Raw genomic sequence first — 20,032 nt, 5'->3', positions numbered from 1 at the left:
AAACATTTTCCCCTTAATTTCAAACCTTATTATAGGTTTTTGATTTCAATTTATTAAAATAACTTATGTTTTTTATAATTTTTATTGCATTTCTTTGTGTGTAGTTGTAGTAGTTACATATAACTTCTTGTTTGCAATTTTGTCAGTTTTGCTAATATAAATGGAAGCTTAATAATTTGTACTTATGCATAAAGAATTAAAGTTATATATATATATTTTCGACTTAAAAACTATTGGACTAATTTATTAATATTTATAAAGTAATATATTGTAAATGTTTATATATAAAAATTACAAAAAAAGAAAACTAAACTTTAAAGCAAGAAAGGCTACAAAAACTTAAACTACACAATTAAAATGCTACAAAAAAGAGTTTATTACTAAAAAATATAAACTAAATTTTATTATAATGATTATAAAAAAAGAGAATGGAAGCAAATAGTTTTTAAACAAATTGAGCTATAATTTAGAGAAAGTTGGTGTTTTTTAACTCAGTCAGTTGGCCAAAAATATTAATATTTTCATAAATTTTGTTTAATTTCATTTAAGCTGTTTAATAATTCTAGTTAAATTAAATTATATTTTGTATATATTACTTCGTATAGATGTTTATAAAAATAGTTTTACTACACTAAGTTGTAAATATGCAAAATTGTTGTTGTATATAAAGTGAGATAGTGTAAAAAAAGCATTAAATATTATTGTTTTTTTTCAACGGGAAATACGTTTACGTTTCCTATAAATGCTTTTATGAGCAAATTTTATTATTTTTTAGTTTTGTTTACTTAAATTGCTGCCTTTTTCATATTATTGTCCTGGCAATATATGATTTTTTTTAGTAAAAATTCTAGCAAATTAAAATACTTGTTCTTTTCTTTGTGTTTATCAAAAAAAAATAGCTGCTCCATAAATAGTATAAATCTATCAAAAATTATAAATTTATTTTTATTTTTATTACCTGCCTAATGTAATAAATAACTTGGTTTTTTTTTAAAGCCTTTTTAAGCTTTAAATATGATTCGAGTTTTTTTTTCTGTTCACAATTTTGTGTAAAATACTTAAATTAATTCGGTGACAACATCATCACCATCCCTAATTGGTGCCTGGAATGTTGAACCAGTAAATTCAAACATCTGCAACAAAAAAGTAAATTAGTAATTATATTAAGAGTAAAGTAAATTTAAAAACTTACTGAAGGTACCCGATTATTACGCAACGTAGCATAATCGGCAAAATCACTTATATGTTGTGGTGGTGGCGGTTCCATGCCACGACCATGATGACTGTTATGTGCATTATTAGTGGCTACATTAACACCCACACCATTACCGCCATGATTACCATGTCTTGGTTGTATAGTGGCATAAGTATTGTCTATAGTTTGATGTACATGCTCGATGGAACCACAATGATCCATGTGTCCCTAAAATTATAAGAAATTGTTATTGTAATTGATGTTTTAGGGAGATTGAGTAAAACTTACTGGTACATCTGAGGTGGAAATATGATCCGGTTCGGAAAATACTTGCATGGTTAGTTCCTGTTCTTCATACAGTTTTAGTTTTCTAAAGAAATTAAAACAAAAGCCATTAAAGTGCAAATTATTAAAGACAAAATTTGTACTTACTGTTCAATCCATAAAGGATTTTCGGTTGTATTTAAATCTTCAATGATTTGTTTTTTTATTAAGGCTTCTTTACGTCTATTTTCGGTAGGCACAGAGAGATTCCTAAAGTTTTAATAAACAAAGAAATAAATATAAAAATAAACCAAAAAAAAAAAAAAATAAATCTACAAAAAGGTGGCCTTTTAAGGAAAAATATTAAAGTACATTTTCCTACATAGGCACACCACATTGACACAAAACAAACAACTCACCAATGTTTAAGACAACAACAGAGCACAATAAAACTAACTACCCCCACAAATAGAACAATAACTAAAGCCACAAGACCAGCTACAGCTAAATCAAACTCTTCTTGGACAATTGTTATATAAGCAGGGACAACATTTTCAATTGCAAAACCAGCATAATAATCCTAAAGAGATAAACAATTACAAAAAAAAATCATACATTTTTTCCAAATAAACAAAACAAAAAAAAAATTACCCTTAAATAATCATAATTAGCATCTATAACTTTGAGTATCTCATCAACGGGTGAAATTTGTTTAGTATTAGGTTCGACCGCATGGAAAAATAGATCAGACCAATCCATACGTATGCGTCCCATCGAGTCAACATGATAGCGCAGCTCATCCACAATAATACGATGTTGAGTGGCATTACGCAGTTCGGCTATGATTTCATCTTGTTGCTGGGTTACTTCTTCGCGAGGTCGTGAAAGTATGACACGCACTAGTTGACTATAGTCGTAGATCCAAACCTGTTAATAAAGTTAAGATATGAAATTTAGATTTTTGCCTTGAAACGGATAAATGAAATAAAACTTACTATAACTTTGGCTCTAGCTATACGTTGTGGTGCCTCCACCTCCTTGGCTATCACCTCTAATTCAAAACGATCTTGATTGTATTCGGCCATAAAGGCGCCAGTTGATATTCTACCTTCACTGGAAATGGCTGGAAAGAAAAGTTAAAACAAAAACATTTTTAATTATTTTGAAATATTTTTAGTTATAAAACAAGTAGGAAAGTATAGTCGGGCATGGCCGACCATATAATACCCTACACAATGAGTATATTTTTAAAATGTTTACTTTTTATAAAGAAACTTTTATGTTGAAAAAAACCAAAATTTCTAAATGAGGCTTTATACAGGTCAATTATGGGCCGATCCTTGGTAAATTTGGGAAAAGGATATATTTTTAAATAACAGTTAGTTTTGTTGAGTTTCATTGCGATACAAATGGTTACAAGTCAATTTTAGAGGTTTAAGACATTTTTCGAAGGGGGGTTTGTATGGGGGCTAGGGTCAAATAAGGGCCAATCCTTACGAAAATCTGCAGTGTCATTTATACTTATATAAAACTTATTTATACCAATTTTTATAGAGATAATAGAATATTTGACGTAATTATGGCATAAAAAGTTCAAATCGGGAGGTACGGTTGTATGGGGGCTAAGTGAAATAATAGACCGATTTCAACCATTTTCAATAGGCTTCGTCCCTGTGCCAAAAAACATGCTTGGTCTAAATTTCATCAAATTATCTTGAAAATTGCGCACAAGGTTTACATGGACGGACGGACATGTCTTAATCTACTCAAAAAATGATTCTGAATCGATCGGTATACCTTAAGGTGGGTATTAGACCAATATTTTTGTATGCTACAAACATCAGCACAAACGTATAATACCCTCCCCACTATAGTGGTGTAGGGTATAATGACCTTAAATAAAACTAATATTGAATTTGACTTCGAATTTTCAAAATTAGTTTTTTAAATGAAAATATATGAAAATTTCAAAATGTTTATGTTTGAAATTAGAATAAATTTATATTTTTTTGAAATCCTAATGATGTTGAGGTAATTTTGAATTTTTCGAACTTTAGATCAAATTTTCGAAATTAATCTCAATATTAAAAAAAAATTCTTAAAATCCTTTAAATTTAGAGAACATAAGTTCAAATCTTCAAAAAATTAATAACGCATTAAAAAAAAAGACTTACCAAATGGACTTGGCACTATGGAACCCGTAGTCTTATTCGCTCCAAACTTATACAAATTCGACGACGTAATCATATATTCAATCTGTGAATTCTTGCCAATATCAGCATCTGTAGCATTGACTAAAATAATTTCAGTACCAATTACCGCCTTCGAATTAACTCCAGCATAGTATATGTCATTCATAAAAACTGGTGCATTATCATTTTCATCCAATACCGTTATAATAACCTTGGCCACTGTATTATCACGATCTAAAGTCTTTATCGAAAAGGAAGCTCTTTCTTCGTCCGATATATGAAGATCACGTTTAATACTCGCCAATATGTATAAAGTATACGAATCGGTAGTTTCTCTATCCAGCGATTTATTGGTAAAAATATCTCCTGTAGTTTTGTCCACTACAAAGGCACCATCTTCATTACCCAGTAGCATATAGTAGAAGACATCCTTATTGTGTTTATTGCGTGCAGTGGCTTGTATTTTGCCGATTTTTACATTACGTTCATTATTTTCGACAATTTGTATACGATAGGGATTGCTGGCATCGGGGAATTCTGGGCGATTTTCATTAGCATCTATAATGCTGACCGTAAGGAAACGCAAAGTTTCAAATGGTGTGGGATTGCCGGCATCACGGGCTACTAGTATTAAATCAAAGCTGCCGGAAAAAGTAAGATGATAATAATATTTATTAAAACTGTAATAGTTAAGTTTAACCTTTATCATACTTACTTTGATTTCTCTTTACGATGCAGCTCTTTATTTGTTCTTAATTCACCCGTTTCGAGATCTATTTTAAATTCTTCTGTTTCCTGCAGATTTTGATCATTGACTTGTAAGTGATAAAAGATTTGACCATTCTCATCGGTATCATTATCGGCCGCCTTAACAGTTAAAACTAAATAATCCTTCTTCACAGAATCCTAGAAAATAAAGAAAACTTGTATATAATACAATATTCGTTTACAACATTTCTATAATTACTCCAGGTATTTCAATGGTGGCATTCGATAAAGCTGGTATAAGAAACTGCGGTCTGTGTTGATTAACACCCTTAACTGTAATAATAGCTTTAGTAAAGGCTTCCATGGTACCAGAGCCCTGAGTATCACGGGCTGATATAATCAATTCAAAAACTCCTTTCTGGCCATTAAGACTGCGTGCTGGATATATAATACCCGTTTGTGAATCTAATTTAAAAAGCTGTTGATCATTGCCCGCCGTTATAACATAACGTACATCACCAAATATGCCCTCATCTAAATCGAAAGCCTTGACCTGCAATAAGGCAGCAGGAGGATTTAAAGCCGCATTTTCTGCCACTACGGAGGTATATTCATTTTGTGTAAACTCGGGAGCATTGTCATTAACATCTAAAACATTGAGATAAATCTAGAAATAGAAAACATTTTAATCCTCAAACTAAAATTTCTTTAAGTTTCTCCAACTTACAGCTGCTGTAGTAGATTTCTGTACCGTTAGAGGTGCCTTATCTTTTGCCACTGCTGTTAAGGTAATTTGTTTTACCTTTTCCCTATCCAATATAGAAGAATCGGCCACCATTATATTACCCGTATAGGAATCAATGGTAAAATATTTATTATTTTCTCCAATCAAAGAATAGGTAATCTCGCCAAAGGCACCCAAATCCTTATCAAAAGCCTCTACTTTACCCGCCACTGTGCCAACGGGAGAATTTTCTGTGATATTAAAATAATATTCACTTTGTGTAAATTGTGGTTCATTATCGTTGAGATTAATAACATCGACTAAAACATCTGCTGTGGAAGTTAACGAAGGAACACCGGTATCACTAACTGTGGCTACAAATTTAACTTCTTTAATAGTTTCATAATCGAGGCGTTTGGTTAGAGTAACCACTCCTGTAGTTTTGTTGATATCAAAGTAATCGTTGGCTGAGATATCATATTCGCCAATGGTAGAGTCTTCATCGTAGGCCTGCAAGGTTGTGAGTACTGTTCCCACGGGTTGTTCTTCTACCATCTGAAGTTTAATTACGGGATTGTCGATGGTCCAGGGTAAACTGAATTTCTGTAAAATATGAAATATAAAATATATATTTTTACTCTAAACTACAGTAAAATCTATCTTTCTGAACTAAGACTGTGGTCTAGTTTGTAGTCTAGTCTCTATAGATTGTAGTCTATTCTATAGTCTAGTGTTTAATCTAATATTATATCTAGTCTAAAGTCTAGTCTATAGTTTAGTCTAATCTAATATTATATCTAGGTTAGTCTTGTGTATGGTCTAGTCTATAGTCTAGTCTAGTCTATAGTCTTGTCTATAGTCTTGTTTATAGTTTTATTGTAAGACTCTTATCTAGAGTCTAGTCTAAAGACTAGTCTATAGTCTAGTCTATAGTCTAATCTAAAGTCTAGTCTATAGTCTAGTCTATAGTCTAGCCTACAGTCTAGTCTATAGTCTAGTCTATAGTCTAGTCTATAGTCTAGTCTATAGTCTAGTCTATAGTCTAGTCTATGGTCTAGTCTATAGTCTAGTCTATAGTCTAGTCTATAGTCTAGTCTATAGTCTAGTCTATAGTCAAGTCTATAGTTTAGTCTATAGTCTAGTCTATAGTCTAGTCTATAGTCTAGTCTAATCTGCACTACAGCCTAATCTGTAGTCTGAGCTACAGTCTATTCCATGATGCACTTATTACACATGGTCTATTCTATAGTCAATAAAATAAAACAATAAATCAAAAAAAATATTCAGTTTCTTTCAAAATTTCGAACAATAAACATGAAAATATAAAAACAAAAAAAAAAAAATTCAAATGAATTTAGAATTTGGTAAATTCAAAATTTTATGTATAAACATTTTCCTAATACTCCTTAAAGCTGCCCTATTAAATCCTTATCAATTGCAAGCAGAGCTTCAGGAAGTCGATTTTATACTGCAAAATAATTGCAATTTATGTCATAGATTTTTGGTGATATTTATATGTTTATATTTGGAACTAAAATTTATTATGGGTTACATTACTCTTGCAGCCAATATAATAGCCATGTAAGTTCGCAAATTAAATTAAATTGAAATTATAATGAGAATTTTAAGATTTCCCATTTTAACAGCTCAATTACCACATCTTCTATTACCCGCCTTAATAGCTCAAACTATAGATCATATAGGTTTAAATTTCTTTGAAATCATTTTGGGATTTTGTACAACTAAAATCATAGCTATCCACAATATGAGTGTATTTGTTATACTGGTATTAAATAATTTATTTAAAATATCATTTGCCATAACAGCCTTGTAAGTTTGTTTTTATCTTATTTCTAAAACCAGTAAAAAAATTCCCTATTTTTCTTACAGAAATATCTATTCCGATTATTATCAACAATTGAAATGTATTCCCTTACAATTGGTACAATCAAAATGTTGTATTATGTCCCAAGAAAAATTCATTAAACTTGAAACTTTACAATAGCTTGCCAACTTACCGGTGCCACCTCATTGACATCTATAATTTGGATAATTAATAAACCACTGCCTTGTTGTACCGTGGGTGCTGTACTATCGGTTACCAAAACATTAATACGTATGACCTGTTATGTTAAACAATATTACAGCATTTTTTTACACATGTATTTGTTGGCAAATACTTACTGCAAATAGATTACGATTGAGTTTTTTATTGACCACTACTTTACCGCTGCGTGTTATGGTAAAATATTCTTTAAATTGTTCACTATTTTCCACCTCTTTGCCATCCTTGTCAATGGCTGAAATACCAACGGCAGCAAAATCTAAAGCATCTCTGGCAGAGACATCGGGATCGATGGCCATTAAAGTATAGAAAACAGTGCCAACGGGAGTGTCTTCACGTACCTGTAATAGTTTAAGCGATCGAATTAATTAAGGGTTATGAAAACAATTGGTAAAATGCATTAATGAAATGTACCTCTGCATGTTGTGTCGCTGGCGTAAAGTATGGATCTTTGTCATTGCTATTCACAATACTAACAGTCAAAGTGGCTGTGCCCGATAAGCTGGGCGTACCCAAATCCATGGCAATAACTTCAATCTGATAAGTATTACGATTGTCATAATCCAATTTACGGGAAACAAACACTTCGCCCGTAGTCTCATCAATGCGAAAATCATCAAAACTACCCTGCTGTATGCGGTATCTAGAATATAAAACGAAAATGTGAATAAAACTATCTAATGATCCTTAAAGAATTTCATCACCTTATTTCCGCATTTATGCCCGAATCTAAATCTTCCGCTTCCAATTTCTCTACACTTCTGCCAATTTCGGAATTTTCCTCCACTACAGCAGAATAAGTGTCAGCTAAAAATTTGGGCTCATGATTATTAACATCTCGTACTGTAATATTAATATGACAATTGGTAGAGAAAAGGCCATCATGAGCCTGTACGGAAAAGACTAGATTATCGTTTTTCAAATGGGTAACATCGAGAGTGGCATTGGGTCTTATGGTAATTTGGCCAGTTTGATTGTCTATGACAAATGTGTCCTGAATATGTTTGTCACCAACAATACTAAAAGAGAAATTTTCGAATTAAAAAGAACAATAAAAGCAAGACGACCACAAACCTATAGGTTATATCCGAAACAGTATCAGCATCTCGAGCTTTTACTATTAAAGGAGCCTCAAATACTCTTGAACCCTCATCTACCGAGGCTCTATAATAAGGACTTTCACAGACGGGAGGTGAATCATTGGCATCTGTTACCGAAATACGTAAAGATACCACTGAATTGGTACCTTTACCCTCATCATCGGTAGCCTTATACGATAAGAAATAAGTAGTTTCTGTTTCATAATCCAAACATGTTTTAGGCAATGCCGACGGTTCTGGCATCAATTCATTATTGACATCTATGGCATCGGGACTCTTTAACAGTCTATATTCGTAATCAGCATCATTATGCTCTTCATCGCCTTGAGCACTCATCAAATAACTAGTTATATCTTCATATTGTCGTTTACGTCTTGTATTATCACTTGTAGTTTCTTTAATCTTACTGCAATCGGCCAGAGTAACTACACCAGTCTTTTCATCTACATGAAATAGTTCGGCTCCATTTCCCGATAAACTATAACGCAGACCAGCATCACCAAAATTACCCGAATCCATATCTTTGGCCGTTATAGTAGTAATATATTGTCCCGGCAAAGCGGACTCGGAAACAGATGCGGAATAGGATTCTTGCTCAAACATGGGCTTATTGTCATTTACATCTAATACTGACACTGTAATGGTAGCCGTAGAGGATAATTTGGGATTTGTATCGGTTTCCTCGGCTATAACCAATACAATAAATTTACGCTGATTGGGATTTTCATAATCCAAACTACCATTGGCTACACGTATGTGTACCTGTGAGAAACCTGTCACCAATTGTGGTTCTACTTCGAAAACCTCTGAAACATCCTCTAGACGCAAAGAAAATTTAGAATTAATGCCCACATCACGATCGGTAACATTCATATCCAAAGCTAAAGGTGTACCGGTGGCGGTATTTTCAGGTAGAGAAACATTATATTCTTTTCTATTGAAAGTGGGTGGTGAGTCGTTAACATCACGTATAGTTATGGTAACAGTAGCAGTGCTACTCTCCATGGGATCATTACTGGGTACACCATTAACAACTTCACGGGCCTAGTAATATAAAAAAACAGTTTAGATTTTTGTTTTAAGTTAAAAATCTCATTTACGAAAACTTACTCTTACGGTCAGCTTCATAATACCAGCACCATCTGGTAAAGCTTCACGATCTAAAGGTTTGGCCGTTCTTAATTCACCCGTATGTTCATCCAATAGAAAATAGTCCATGGGATCTATAAAGATCATTATTTAAGAATGTTTTCTAAATTAAACAAACCTAAGCTAAACTTACTTGTCAATAAATCATAAACAATTTTTCTGGGCTCTCCAGTATCACCATCTCTGGCTTGTATTTTCAAAACTAAAGTGTTAATGGGACTGTCCTCGTCAATAACATTCGATTTGTATTCTAAGAATACGGGAGGCTTGTCTTGAACATCTTTAACACGTACCTCGAAATTTGTGCTAGTTTGATGAACGCCATCCTAAATAAAAATTAAATTTATAATAAGAATTTATCTTAATATGTTCAATAACTTACAGTGGCCTCTATTAGGAAATGATAAATTGTACGTTGATTGTAATTCAAAGGCTGATTTAAAACAACATTGGCTGTTAAAATTGTGGGCTCTCTTTTCAGGATATCTAAACGGAATCTGTAAAATAAAAGATTAATTGAAAACTGGTAAACGGCTTGTGTCATTTTATTATTTCTTACTTATCACAGGCATCTGGTGATTGTTCTTGTGGTATGCATTTCAAATCCAAACTCTCTCCTACAGTATCACGATCTTTAACTAATATGGAATTGAAAATAACCGTACCAATGGGGGTATCTTCATTAACATCAGCTCCATAGGGGGTCTAAAATTTTAGCAAATCATACTTGTTATTGCTATAACTATTACTCATACACTTACATTTTGAAATTCTGGTGGATTGTCATTCTCATCCGATACTATAATCGTTATAGTCTCTTGAACTATATTATCTAATTCTGATTCACCATCTTCGGACACTTGATCACGTATTGTGATTAGAAATTTTAAACTATCCCTTTCTTCACGATCCAAAGGCTTAATTAGAGTAATATTACCCGATATAGGATCAACTTCAAAATGTTCCGAACCTATAGAACCGAATGTAACATTACTACCCTCAGGATCAGAACCTTCCAATTGATAGACCACCGAACCGACAGGCGTATTTTCCGAAAGTACAATATTATTATTGACTTGACGAAAGATTGGAGGATAATTTGTTTCGCCTGTCAAGGAAAAAGTATAAGCAATATTTTAGGTAAAAGAAGTAGCATTTTATGATGTGAACTTACAAATAATCAAAACACTGTTAGCTAAAAGCAACAGCAAATAGATCAAAGTTCTATTTTTAGGCATTTTTTATGAATCGTCATCTACCGGTAATAGTGGCTGTAGTGAAAATAAAATAATAATTAAAATATTAGATGATTTTAGTATGTTGAGAAAATTTATCTGTTTTAATATTAATTTATTTAAATCTAAATTTTGTTTTCATATTTCATAAAAAAAACTATTTTGATAATTTAAAGATTTTAATTGAAAACCAGAAATGTAAAGTTATTAAATTTTATCACGTATCTAGACACATTTTAAAATTTAATTAAAAAAAGTAAAAAGGTATATGTGATAAAAAAAAATATCACATATACCTATTTTTTCTGTCATGATGGGATGGCCATTAGATCAATAGCTCAAGAGGTTGCCCTCAACGCGGCCATTAGACTCGATACAGGAATGTCGATAGTTTAACCACCTGCCTTGACGGCCTTATCCCTCGGTGGTCTTTTACAACCACTGGGTAGACTTGAGAACGGTCTACCATTGCCCCTTTGTTCTTCAATGAAGATCGCCGGTGGCAATATTTGTACATTGGTTCTGACCGGTCCATGCACAAGTACTTTGCTGGAGTACTCGAGCTATCTAATCTCTTGATCATTGGATGGCCTCTGTTGATTCGGCAACAGCGCCTAGAGACGTAACCGGTAGACTGAAGTACGATCCGTCAATAAGCCGTAGACATTGTTCTTATAGGGATACACTGTGGTAATTCTGATATGAACAGAGTAAACTCTGAACATATCTGGACAAGGAAGGAAAATTCAATGGTATCAAAAGTATATAATACCTTTCATACATCATCATTCAACCCAGCACATCATTTATACGACACATTCATAAGAGAAAAACATACGGCACATTCATCAGGTAGACGGGTGGGTAGGGGCTGCCGAACCTCTCATTCATCCCGTACCATATACAAATAATACCAACTCATTTCCAACGCTTAGTCCCTCGACTGCGGGGTATCTGTTGTTCTCGGCAACAGCACCGAACTTATCCCGAAATATTGAATATTATTATGCATCAGTCCTTTAACCGCCACTTACTTTCTGACCTCTGGCAACTAAGCCAAACAGTAGACTGTGAACAATTTTTCAATCCCGGTCAGATTGGAGGTATTGGCCACCTCTTCATACCCTGGGATTGCAATAACACCAAGGCGAAGGTCTCGCCAAGGTAACTTGCCCCCGGGGGGATAGACTCAATACAATTGGTATATGATTGAGTCAGGTCATTCTAAATTGTCCAGAAGAGATCCCTGACAATATCGAATTGCATCGCCAAACCGTCTTTTGATGGAAACAATCCTCCATGACAGATCGTATAAGGTGTTCACCGATGGCTCCAAATCAAACCTTGGTGTGGCTTCTATATAAAACATTCGGGAACGGAAGACTCCTTCCAGCTTCCCAACCAATGTAGCGTTCTTCAGGCTGAAGTATCAGCCATAAAACGGGCTGCAAATTGGCTCAGGTTTTACCGAAAATACGGTGTTAGTATTCGAATTTATACCGAGAGTCAGGCAGCGCTTAAGGCTCTAAGTGGTGTCTACACGACATCAAACTTTGTCCTAGAATGCCGGGCATCACTTAACGAGATGGCGAAACATTCCACAATAGGACAAATTTCTGGTAATACCATTGCGGACTCTCTTACCAAGCTAGGTTCCTCGTTTGCAAGAGAGCATACTGACCCTTTTGTGGGCATGCCGTTTTCAACCTGCAAACACTTGATACGTGAAATGTGCGCAATGCAGATGGACCTACAGACAGGCAAGGTTTATGTGGCCATCTGCCAGGATAAAGAGGAAGAAGATAGTATTATTCACTTTCTCTGTCGTTGTCCCGCCCTATCTGATCAAAGAATGGGTCTGATAGGTAGCTATTTTCTGCATGACTTATCGGATATATCGGAGGTCAATATCCGAAGATAGATTCCTACATTCATGCGACAAACTGATTTTGTCTAGGAACCAGAGTGATTAGGTCGAAGTGTACTTATACTCTGACCGTTTTTCCTCTTTTTAGGTATCACAAAGGGTTCAATTACTGGACCCAAGAGTGTCCCCAGTGATGATATCGCGAGGATGATCTGCCAACCTATCTTACATACTATTCACTGGTCCGTCAGGGCCGATTATAGATTCTTACTTGTTCTAAAATTTATTAAAAACTGTCGTATCTTCACAACTAATTGTAAAACTAATTTTAAATAATTTCAAAATTTAAAGAAATTAAAACTTTTCTCCAACAATTGAGACTACTACGCATACGCATGTAAAGAGTACTCCTAAAAGGACTAGAACTGGTTCAAAACTAATGAAAAAAACATATTCCATTGAACATAGTGATGTCCTAGATGATCACCACGTAATCCATCCATGCATTACATCGGATTTATTCTAAAACTACTTACATGTTGATTACACGTGGTCTCATGTAATGATGGCTTTGGATACTATTGTTTTCAAAAAATTAAAATGATGTACTCCAATTTTGTTTACAGGGGATAAGTTTTTGGATTACTTAAACGGATACTGTACTTCAATAATTTTTGCAGGGTTAATACGTTTATATTGTATTTTTTGTATTATATATAAATAAATTATAAGGTTTAAAAATTTTAAGAATAAAAGCTTTTGTTTATAACAAAACTCATCAGGAGAAAGCTAATAAAAATGTTTTTTTGTTTTAAATATCAATAAAATTATGAATTTTTACACAGATTTTGTTAGTAGCTGCTTCTCTGTATTTTGTATATATTTTTTAAATATTTTTTTTTTAAAGTTTTTACTAAAGAAATTAAAAACTAAAAAGCTGTTAAATAAAACCAAATATGAGAATACATTTTAAACATTTAACTATTGCTTTAAGGATTTCATATAAAAAAACAAAAATTTTTAACATTTCTTTGCATACAAATGTGGGAAATTCTTAAAGTTACATCAACTTCCTAAAAATATTAAGTAAAATATTTTGGCCTTTAGCATGTAACCCGGAAAATATGAAACCTAACTACTCAAAACATTTCTAAAGAAAGAAATAAAATAAAAAATCTGGTTACTGTTAGGTACACTTAGACAAAAAAAAAAAAAAAAACTTAAATAATGTAGATCTGGCTGAGTTTGGCTTAAAAACAGTTGTAGCTGTATTAAAGATTGTTTGTATGTGTGTGTTTGTATTTGTGGTGGGCTTGTATGTCTTTAAATATCCAATAGTAGAAGTTAAATGCTGGTGCTGATGATGTTGATGATGATCATGACGTTGTTGTACAACTGGTATATTGAATTTGTCTTGTTGCATCTTGCTGTGGTTTTATATTTTTTTCTTCTAAAATTTTATTTAAATTTACTTTAACTAAAGTTATGTAAAAATAAAATATTTATTTAATAATTTTTGTCTTTTGATTTCTTTTGTTTAATATTGATTGTTTAACCAACCATGGAAATATATAATTGTAGACATTATTAACAAATGCCATCATAATACAATAAATAAACATTGGGTCAAAAACAATTATTTTTAGGTCAATATCAATAATAAGAAAAAAAATATTCAATAGTATTTCTTTTCTCTTGAATTTTTTGTAGTTTAAGTGAAGCTTGGTATTTAAACTTTTTATATACACTTGCAGCTGGTTTGTTTGGTATTTTTTCTTCTATATTTTAAATATCATTTAATAACTGATTTTAACTTTTATTTTATATATTTTTTTCTTTTTTTTGTGCTGCTGAAGATATACAAACACAAAAAATTTCACACATAGATTGCTTTTTTTGTTGTTATATTTGAATTCATTAGTATAATTCTTTAAGACTTTTTCTTCTTTTCAGACAAACTTTTTTAAGATTGTTTTTACTTTTTTTATCTGTTGACTGCTTACGTTTGTAGTGAATGAGTGAGTGTGTGTGTTTATGTTCACAAGCTTGAATGTTTGTGTATATCGAGTGGTTGAAATGAATTTTTAAACCCGTTTTCGAATAACAAACTTTTAAGCGCGTTTCCACAATTTATACTTGTTGTCGGTTCAAGAGCGTAAAATAAACTAAACTCTGAGCATCAGACAATGTGGCTCAAGCAATGACTGACTGAATGGTAGTAGAATTTTTTTTAGCTGCTTGATGTTATAACTATAATAAGAATTTAGAATTAAACCATAAATGTTAAAAGTGGAATAAGTTGAATTAAAAGAATATAAGATTTTAAATAGAAATTTTTAAACAGAATATTTTAGTATTATTTTCAATTCAGAAAAAAATTGTCTGATAATTTCGAATTTATAAGACAATTTTAATAATTTTAAACTCAAGAGAATTTGTTACCCCCATTATCACAATGTCTGGTTATTTTTTTATCTTAAGGTTAAATTAAATTTTAATCGGCAGAATAACTTTCGGTTAAACGATAACCGGTGGTGGAGTTAACGGGGCTTAGACAATTTGTAATATTATAAAACTTTCCATGAAAAATTTTGAGAACTTGTTTTAAAAACTACTAGTTCTAGAACGAGTGAAAACAGAACCACTTCAGATTCTTAAACAACAGTCTTGGAAATAGTAGTTTCGCCATTACTTCTGGAACCCGTTCCTTAGAATATTGTTCTTAAATACTTCTAAATAGGAACTATTTCTTTGAAACTACTTATACATTGCTACTGCACTAGTTCAATGGAACGCATACTAGTTCCTGAAAAACTTCTTGGAATCAATTGAAAAAAAATTTTAAAAATTAAAAAATTTATAAACTTGTTTTTATCGAAATAGAAAACACAAAATGTATATTTTTGCATTCCACTGAAGTACATGATACTAAAGAGTTCCCGAATTGAATGGTACCGAAAGAATAGAAAGTTTGCTGTTTGTAACGTATATCCTTATAAAAAATATTTCAAAAGATTAGAGGTGCGGAAGAATTATATTTTAAATTTTTACGTAAGAAATGTATATGTATGTAAGTGATCAAAAGCTTCCTTGGAAATAGTTCCGACGTTGACAAATTCAAACAAAAATCATTGATTAAATAACTTGTTCCAGAGGCGTTCCAAAGAACGAGTGTCGACTCCATAACGCTTCCTCAGAAGCAGTTCTGAAGGTGACAATTTCCTTGGTCTCAACGCCAATCGAGACTTACCTCCATATTTTGTAAAACACTTCAGCTTGTGTTGAAAATATTTTCAGACAAATTTTTGAATTTATATGAAAATTGAAGTGAAGCGAGGTGAAGGGATTTACAAAATAATCCCCTTAAAGTTTTTTGCATTAAATTTTATAATTTAAATGAAAAGAATCGAAAATTTCAAATTTTATAGTTTTTTGGAGGACATTTTCTTAAAAATAATTTTGAATTTTATAAAAAATTAAAAAAAAAATTCTTTAAAAAATGTTTGAAAACAATTTTAAATTTGATTAAATTTTAATTTTGTGTTTATTTTTCGAAAATATCAATTCATTCTCTTAAACAATATTTAGTTTCCATCTTAAGGGTTAATACTAACTTTAAATTAATCTGAGAAATTAAACCCAAAAGAGAACATAAGAAAAAAAAAACGTAATCTTAAATCATTTGCCTCAATATTCTTAAACAAAGCGGTACATTTTCAAAAATAAAAAGCAAAAAATAAATTAAAAGAAATTTCTTTAAAACTAAAATTAACATATTTTTATAAAATTGACATACTATCTAGTAACTGTCGTTTTTTGTAGTTTGTTAAAAAAACAAATTTGCATTAAACTCTTTTGCCTAGTATATATGCGATCGTAGACAAAATACATATAAACTATTTTTTCTTCTTTTCTGATTTAAACACGTCTCAACGTATAAACAATTCAATGCCATTATGGACTATGTCAGAAATTATAAGTAAAAAAAAAATCCACAACAACAATAAATAATTAAACAATAAGCAAAGCAATAAAATTATTAAATTAAATTCAAACATGAATGTACTACAGGCAATATTATGGAAATCTCTAAATATTTTGTAGGTACATATGTATTCTCAAATGTAAGGCTTTGTATACTAAAATTTAATTTTTGTTTTATTAATATGGTGCATATTAAAAAGATGGATATTGTGTGTAGAGTATATAAGTATGTACTATATGAGAAACAGTGTTTGTGTATAAAAAATTAATTATTTGTATGATATTACAATTAACAATTATTCAGATTTTTTAGAATAAGTTAAATTAAAAGTTTTTAATTTTTTTATAAAGTAAAATTTGCGTTAGTATTGAATAATTTTTGAAATTATTAACATATGGTATTGTAACAATTAAATTTTAATTATTGATTTGAATAGCAGAGTTGGTTCACATGTTTTGTGAAGTTCAAAAAGCTACAACTTCCCGTCAATGCAAATACATTTTTTGCTTTTAATTCTTTAGATATGTTTAAAAATTTAGAGCAAAATTGTCAATTTCATATCGTGGCAAATGTTCCTCTTTCCCTTTTAAAATTACTGTTGAATCACTTTCTTAAGAAGATATTAAGAAAGCCGTCTGAAAAGAATCTTATAACTGAATATGTTTCAATGCAATTGAGCATTAATTGCTTATTTTAAACTAGATATTTACATTTATATATGAAGTTTATAACGAATTTATTTATAACTCAAACGACGAATTTCGTATAGCACGACGAACTAGATGATAACAATTCGTTGCGTAAATTTATCAAATGGAACACAATCAAATTATTCGTACTACGAATTCGTTTCAAAATTTGTTTGTTCGATATTGGAAAAAGTAAGAAAAATGTACAAAAATTATATTTTTGTAAATCTTCACGATTTTGAGATAATTTTAACAGCTTTAAAATTTATTCGAATATAATTTCGAAATTAGAAAATATAAGAAATTAACCTTGAAAAGAACTAAAATTATATTTTTGTGAATATCCCCAATTTTGAGATTTATTTAACAGCTTAAAAAATTTTTCGAACATCGAATTTTCAAACTTAATTTCAAATATTCCAACATACCATTGTAGTGTCATCGTGTGTACTTCAAACAGACAAATTTCAGACAATTTGAGCCACCAGAACTGGTTTTAATGGTTTTAAAAATTTTTCGAACTTAAGTTCGAATTTTCGAAAATTTTATTTTTAGTTTTTTATGACCCAAAGATTATTTTAAAAAATTCGAACTTAAGTTCAAATTTTCGAAAATTTTATTTTTAGATTTTATGACCCAGAGATTATTTTAAGAGCATAAACAATTTTTCGAACATAACTTCGAATTTTCGAACATAATATTGTATTGTCATTAACTGTAATCACAACCGCCAAATTTCAAAAAAATCGGGCTACAGGAATTGGTATTTAAACTATTTTCCCCGAATTAATTCGTCGTTCGTCTGCGTTAGAAATAGAAATCAAACTACATATCACACAGTTCGTTACGTATTACGAATTTCGTCATACGCATTGATTGTGCGTATCTTCATATAAATTAGTGTGTTCTATATCTGACGACGAAAATTCGTTCCGAAAAATTCGTCGTTCGTCCCAATTGTGCGTATAGCATAAACTAGACGTAAAGCTAGTTTATAGAACAGATATTTAACAACAATGTAGTCCATAGAAAGAATAGTCTCTAGACTAGTTGTGTTACAATAAAGACTTCATTAGACTTGGCCCTTGCATATTCTTGTGTACTCAATTAATTTTATTAAAAATATTTTCCAACCAACCTCGTTGTATGATTTCACATCACAATTTGTCACAATTTTGTTTGCAATTGTGTTAATTAAATAAGAAAAGGTAGCAGAGGTCAGTTGAAAACTAACAGCCTCCTACACACCGCAAAAACATCAATAATTCGAAATTTTCATACATTACACAAAGATCTTGGCTACTCTTATCACCATCATCCTCTAGCTGCACTGCATACGCATACACCAATTCCACAAAACAAAACTTTTCTTAAAAAATTCTTTTGCTCATTAGCAACCAGTTTCTTTAAATATTTTTATTCAGTTTTTTTACATTTCGATTTCTCTTATTGTTTATATTATTTATTAAGTTCCCCCAATTTGTACAGCAGATTAAAGTTAGAGATACATGTAAAAAATCGTAGAAATATACGTGCATGTGTACTCAATATTGTGGGAATATATTACAAGATTTTATATTTTTTTTTGTTGACAGACAGGTTGGGCTGATGAAGAAATAGCTTCAGTTTCATTAGAGGTTTTAGTACTTCCTCAGTTTTACTTTTATTAACTTACTTTAATGTGCATAGTCTTGAATTTATTTTTATATTTTTGCAAATTAATTTATTTATTAATCTTTCAACAATTTTAAGAATTTTTTATTTTACAACACACCCCGACGATTCTTTTTTTCCGAAACACTTTTTCTTTTGAATCTTTACATGTACACAATCGAATGAATACAACAACAATAAGGCAAAAACAATTCTTGCACAAATGTAAACAAAGATGACATCCACATTACAACAAGCTGCCAGATGATAGGTGTTAGATTTTGTAAATGGAAATAATGTTGCCAGAGCGCTTATAATAAAGTTTAACTATTTTCAGCAATGTAGATATAGATCAGGGTACACTAATTTATTGTATCATAATATAGATATAACTATTTAAATATATTATAAAATTTTCTATTAAACGAAGGAAAAATATACAGATTTATTTCTATGCTATCAAGAAAACAACATTAATAAAATCATTGGAGTTACTCTCATTTCTGGCAACTCCAATGATTTTACAATGCACTGTATTATCATATTATCTGTCAGTAAATTAAGCCGTTTTAATTTTTAGAGTCCACAAAATTGTTTAAGTGAAAAAAAGATTTTTTCTAAAAAAGTATGCAAGCGATACATATAATAAAAACAATGACATTTATATACATAAGATTTCAAATTTATGAAAAGTAGTAAATGATTAACAAAAGTAGGATTATATAAAGAAATAACAAAAAAAAAAAAAAAAAAAAACTAAAACTATAAAAACACAAAACAACTTGTTGCTTCTGATAAATGTGCTGCCATATTTCGTGATGAGCATTTACTTTTGGTAAACCGTTATATTTAAATTGACAATTCAAATATAGTAGTTAATTTTAAGATGAACTGAAAATGTAAACGTAAAATTTATTGCAAAATTTGAAATTTTATGGATGCAAATTCTCACTGTTTTCACACGTGTGCAACATTAAAAAATAAATTTAATATTTTTATATAAAAATAGCTTTTTTTGTGATTATAGATTAGAATTGTTTACTAAAAAATGTTTGTAAAATATCTTAATAATAAAAAATTTTGTTCACTTTAGGATAGCAATATTATACTTTGGTAGCAATCATATGTAGTTCAATGACTTTTATTTCCCTCACTTAAAGTGTTTGATATTTCAATTTAATAATCATTAAAATATAAAATTTGATT

At 30.8% G+C, this 20,032-nt stretch overlaps 2 protein-coding genes across 3 annotated transcripts; one reads left to right on the top strand and one right to left on the bottom strand.

Annotated features, from left to right (window-relative positions):
• Positions 1-63: 63 nt before the first annotated feature.
• LOC111676395 (cadherin-87A) lies at positions 64-18,996 on the bottom strand. 2 transcript variants are annotated; one of them, XM_023437313.2, is made up of 23 exons: positions 18,849-18,996; positions 10,572-10,668; positions 10,159-10,505; positions 9,957-10,102; positions 9,780-9,894; positions 9,531-9,723; positions 9,359-9,471; positions 8,223-9,292; positions 7,853-8,167; positions 7,563-7,791; positions 7,268-7,489; positions 7,102-7,206; positions 5,087-5,686; positions 4,619-5,026; positions 4,367-4,557; positions 3,634-4,292; positions 2,455-2,582; positions 2,111-2,386; positions 1,879-2,039; positions 1,628-1,729; positions 1,484-1,565; positions 1,193-1,423; positions 64-1,133 (listed from the first exon to the last, which is right to left on the bottom strand). In XM_023437313.2, the coding sequence occupies exons 2-23, from the start codon at positions 10,633-10,635 to the stop codon at positions 1,059-1,061; spliced, it is 5,832 nt and encodes a 1,943-aa protein (XP_023293081.2). In that variant the 5' UTR covers positions 10,636-10,668; positions 18,849-18,996; the 3' UTR covers positions 64-1,058. The 2 variants fall into 2 exon arrangements, with proteins under 2 accessions (XP_023293081.2, XP_046804291.1); XM_046948335.1 differs by lacking the exon at positions 18,849-18,996 and adding an exon at positions 14,503-14,670.
• On the top strand, positions 6,412-7,310 carry LOC124419345. The gene is made up of 3 exons (XM_046948336.1): positions 6,412-6,664; positions 6,713-6,913; positions 6,974-7,310. Exons 1-3 carry the CDS (start codon positions 6,432-6,434, stop codon positions 7,086-7,088), a joined length of 549 nt encoding a protein of 182 aa, XP_046804292.1. The 5' UTR covers positions 6,412-6,431; the 3' UTR covers positions 7,089-7,310.
• Positions 18,997-20,032: the final 1,036 nt, after the last annotated feature.

Source organism: Lucilia cuprina, chromosome 4 (assembly GCF_022045245.1).
Source record: "Lucilia cuprina isolate Lc7/37 chromosome 4, ASM2204524v1, whole genome shotgun sequence".
NCBI lineage: Eukaryota > Metazoa > Arthropoda > Insecta > Diptera > Calliphoridae > Lucilia > Lucilia cuprina.
This window is presented reverse-complemented; position numbering and strand designations above follow the sequence as displayed.

What these genes read in the sequence shown, in the direction of transcription:
- LOC124419345 (XM_046948336.1), top strand. Translation starts at nt 6,432, where the DNA reads ATGAATTTAGAATTTGGTAAATTCAAAATTTTATGTATAAACATTTTC. An exon ending in GCAGCCAATATAATAGCCAT is followed by an intron (nt 6,665 to 6,712) that starts GTAAGTTCGCAA and finishes GAGAATTTTAAG; the next exon opens with ATTTCCCATTTTAACAGCTC. An exon ending in TCATTTGCCATAACAGCCTT is followed by an intron (nt 6,914 to 6,973) that starts GTAAGTTTGTTT and finishes TTTTTCTTACAG; the next exon opens with AAATATCTATTCCGATTATT.
- LOC111676395 (XM_023437313.2), bottom strand. Translation starts at nt 10,635, where the DNA reads ATGCCTAAAAATAGAACTTTGATCTATTTGCTGTTGCTTTTAGCTAAC. An exon ending in ATCCACCAGAATTTCAAAAT is followed by an intron (nt 10,103 to 10,158) that starts GTAAGTGTATGA and finishes CTAAAATTTTAG; the next exon opens with ACCCCCTATGGAGCTGATGT. An exon ending in CATAGTGCCAAGTCCATTTG is followed by an intron (nt 2,583 to 3,633) that starts GTAAGTCTTTTT and finishes TTTTCTTTCCAG; the next exon opens with CCATTTCCAGTGAAGGTAGA.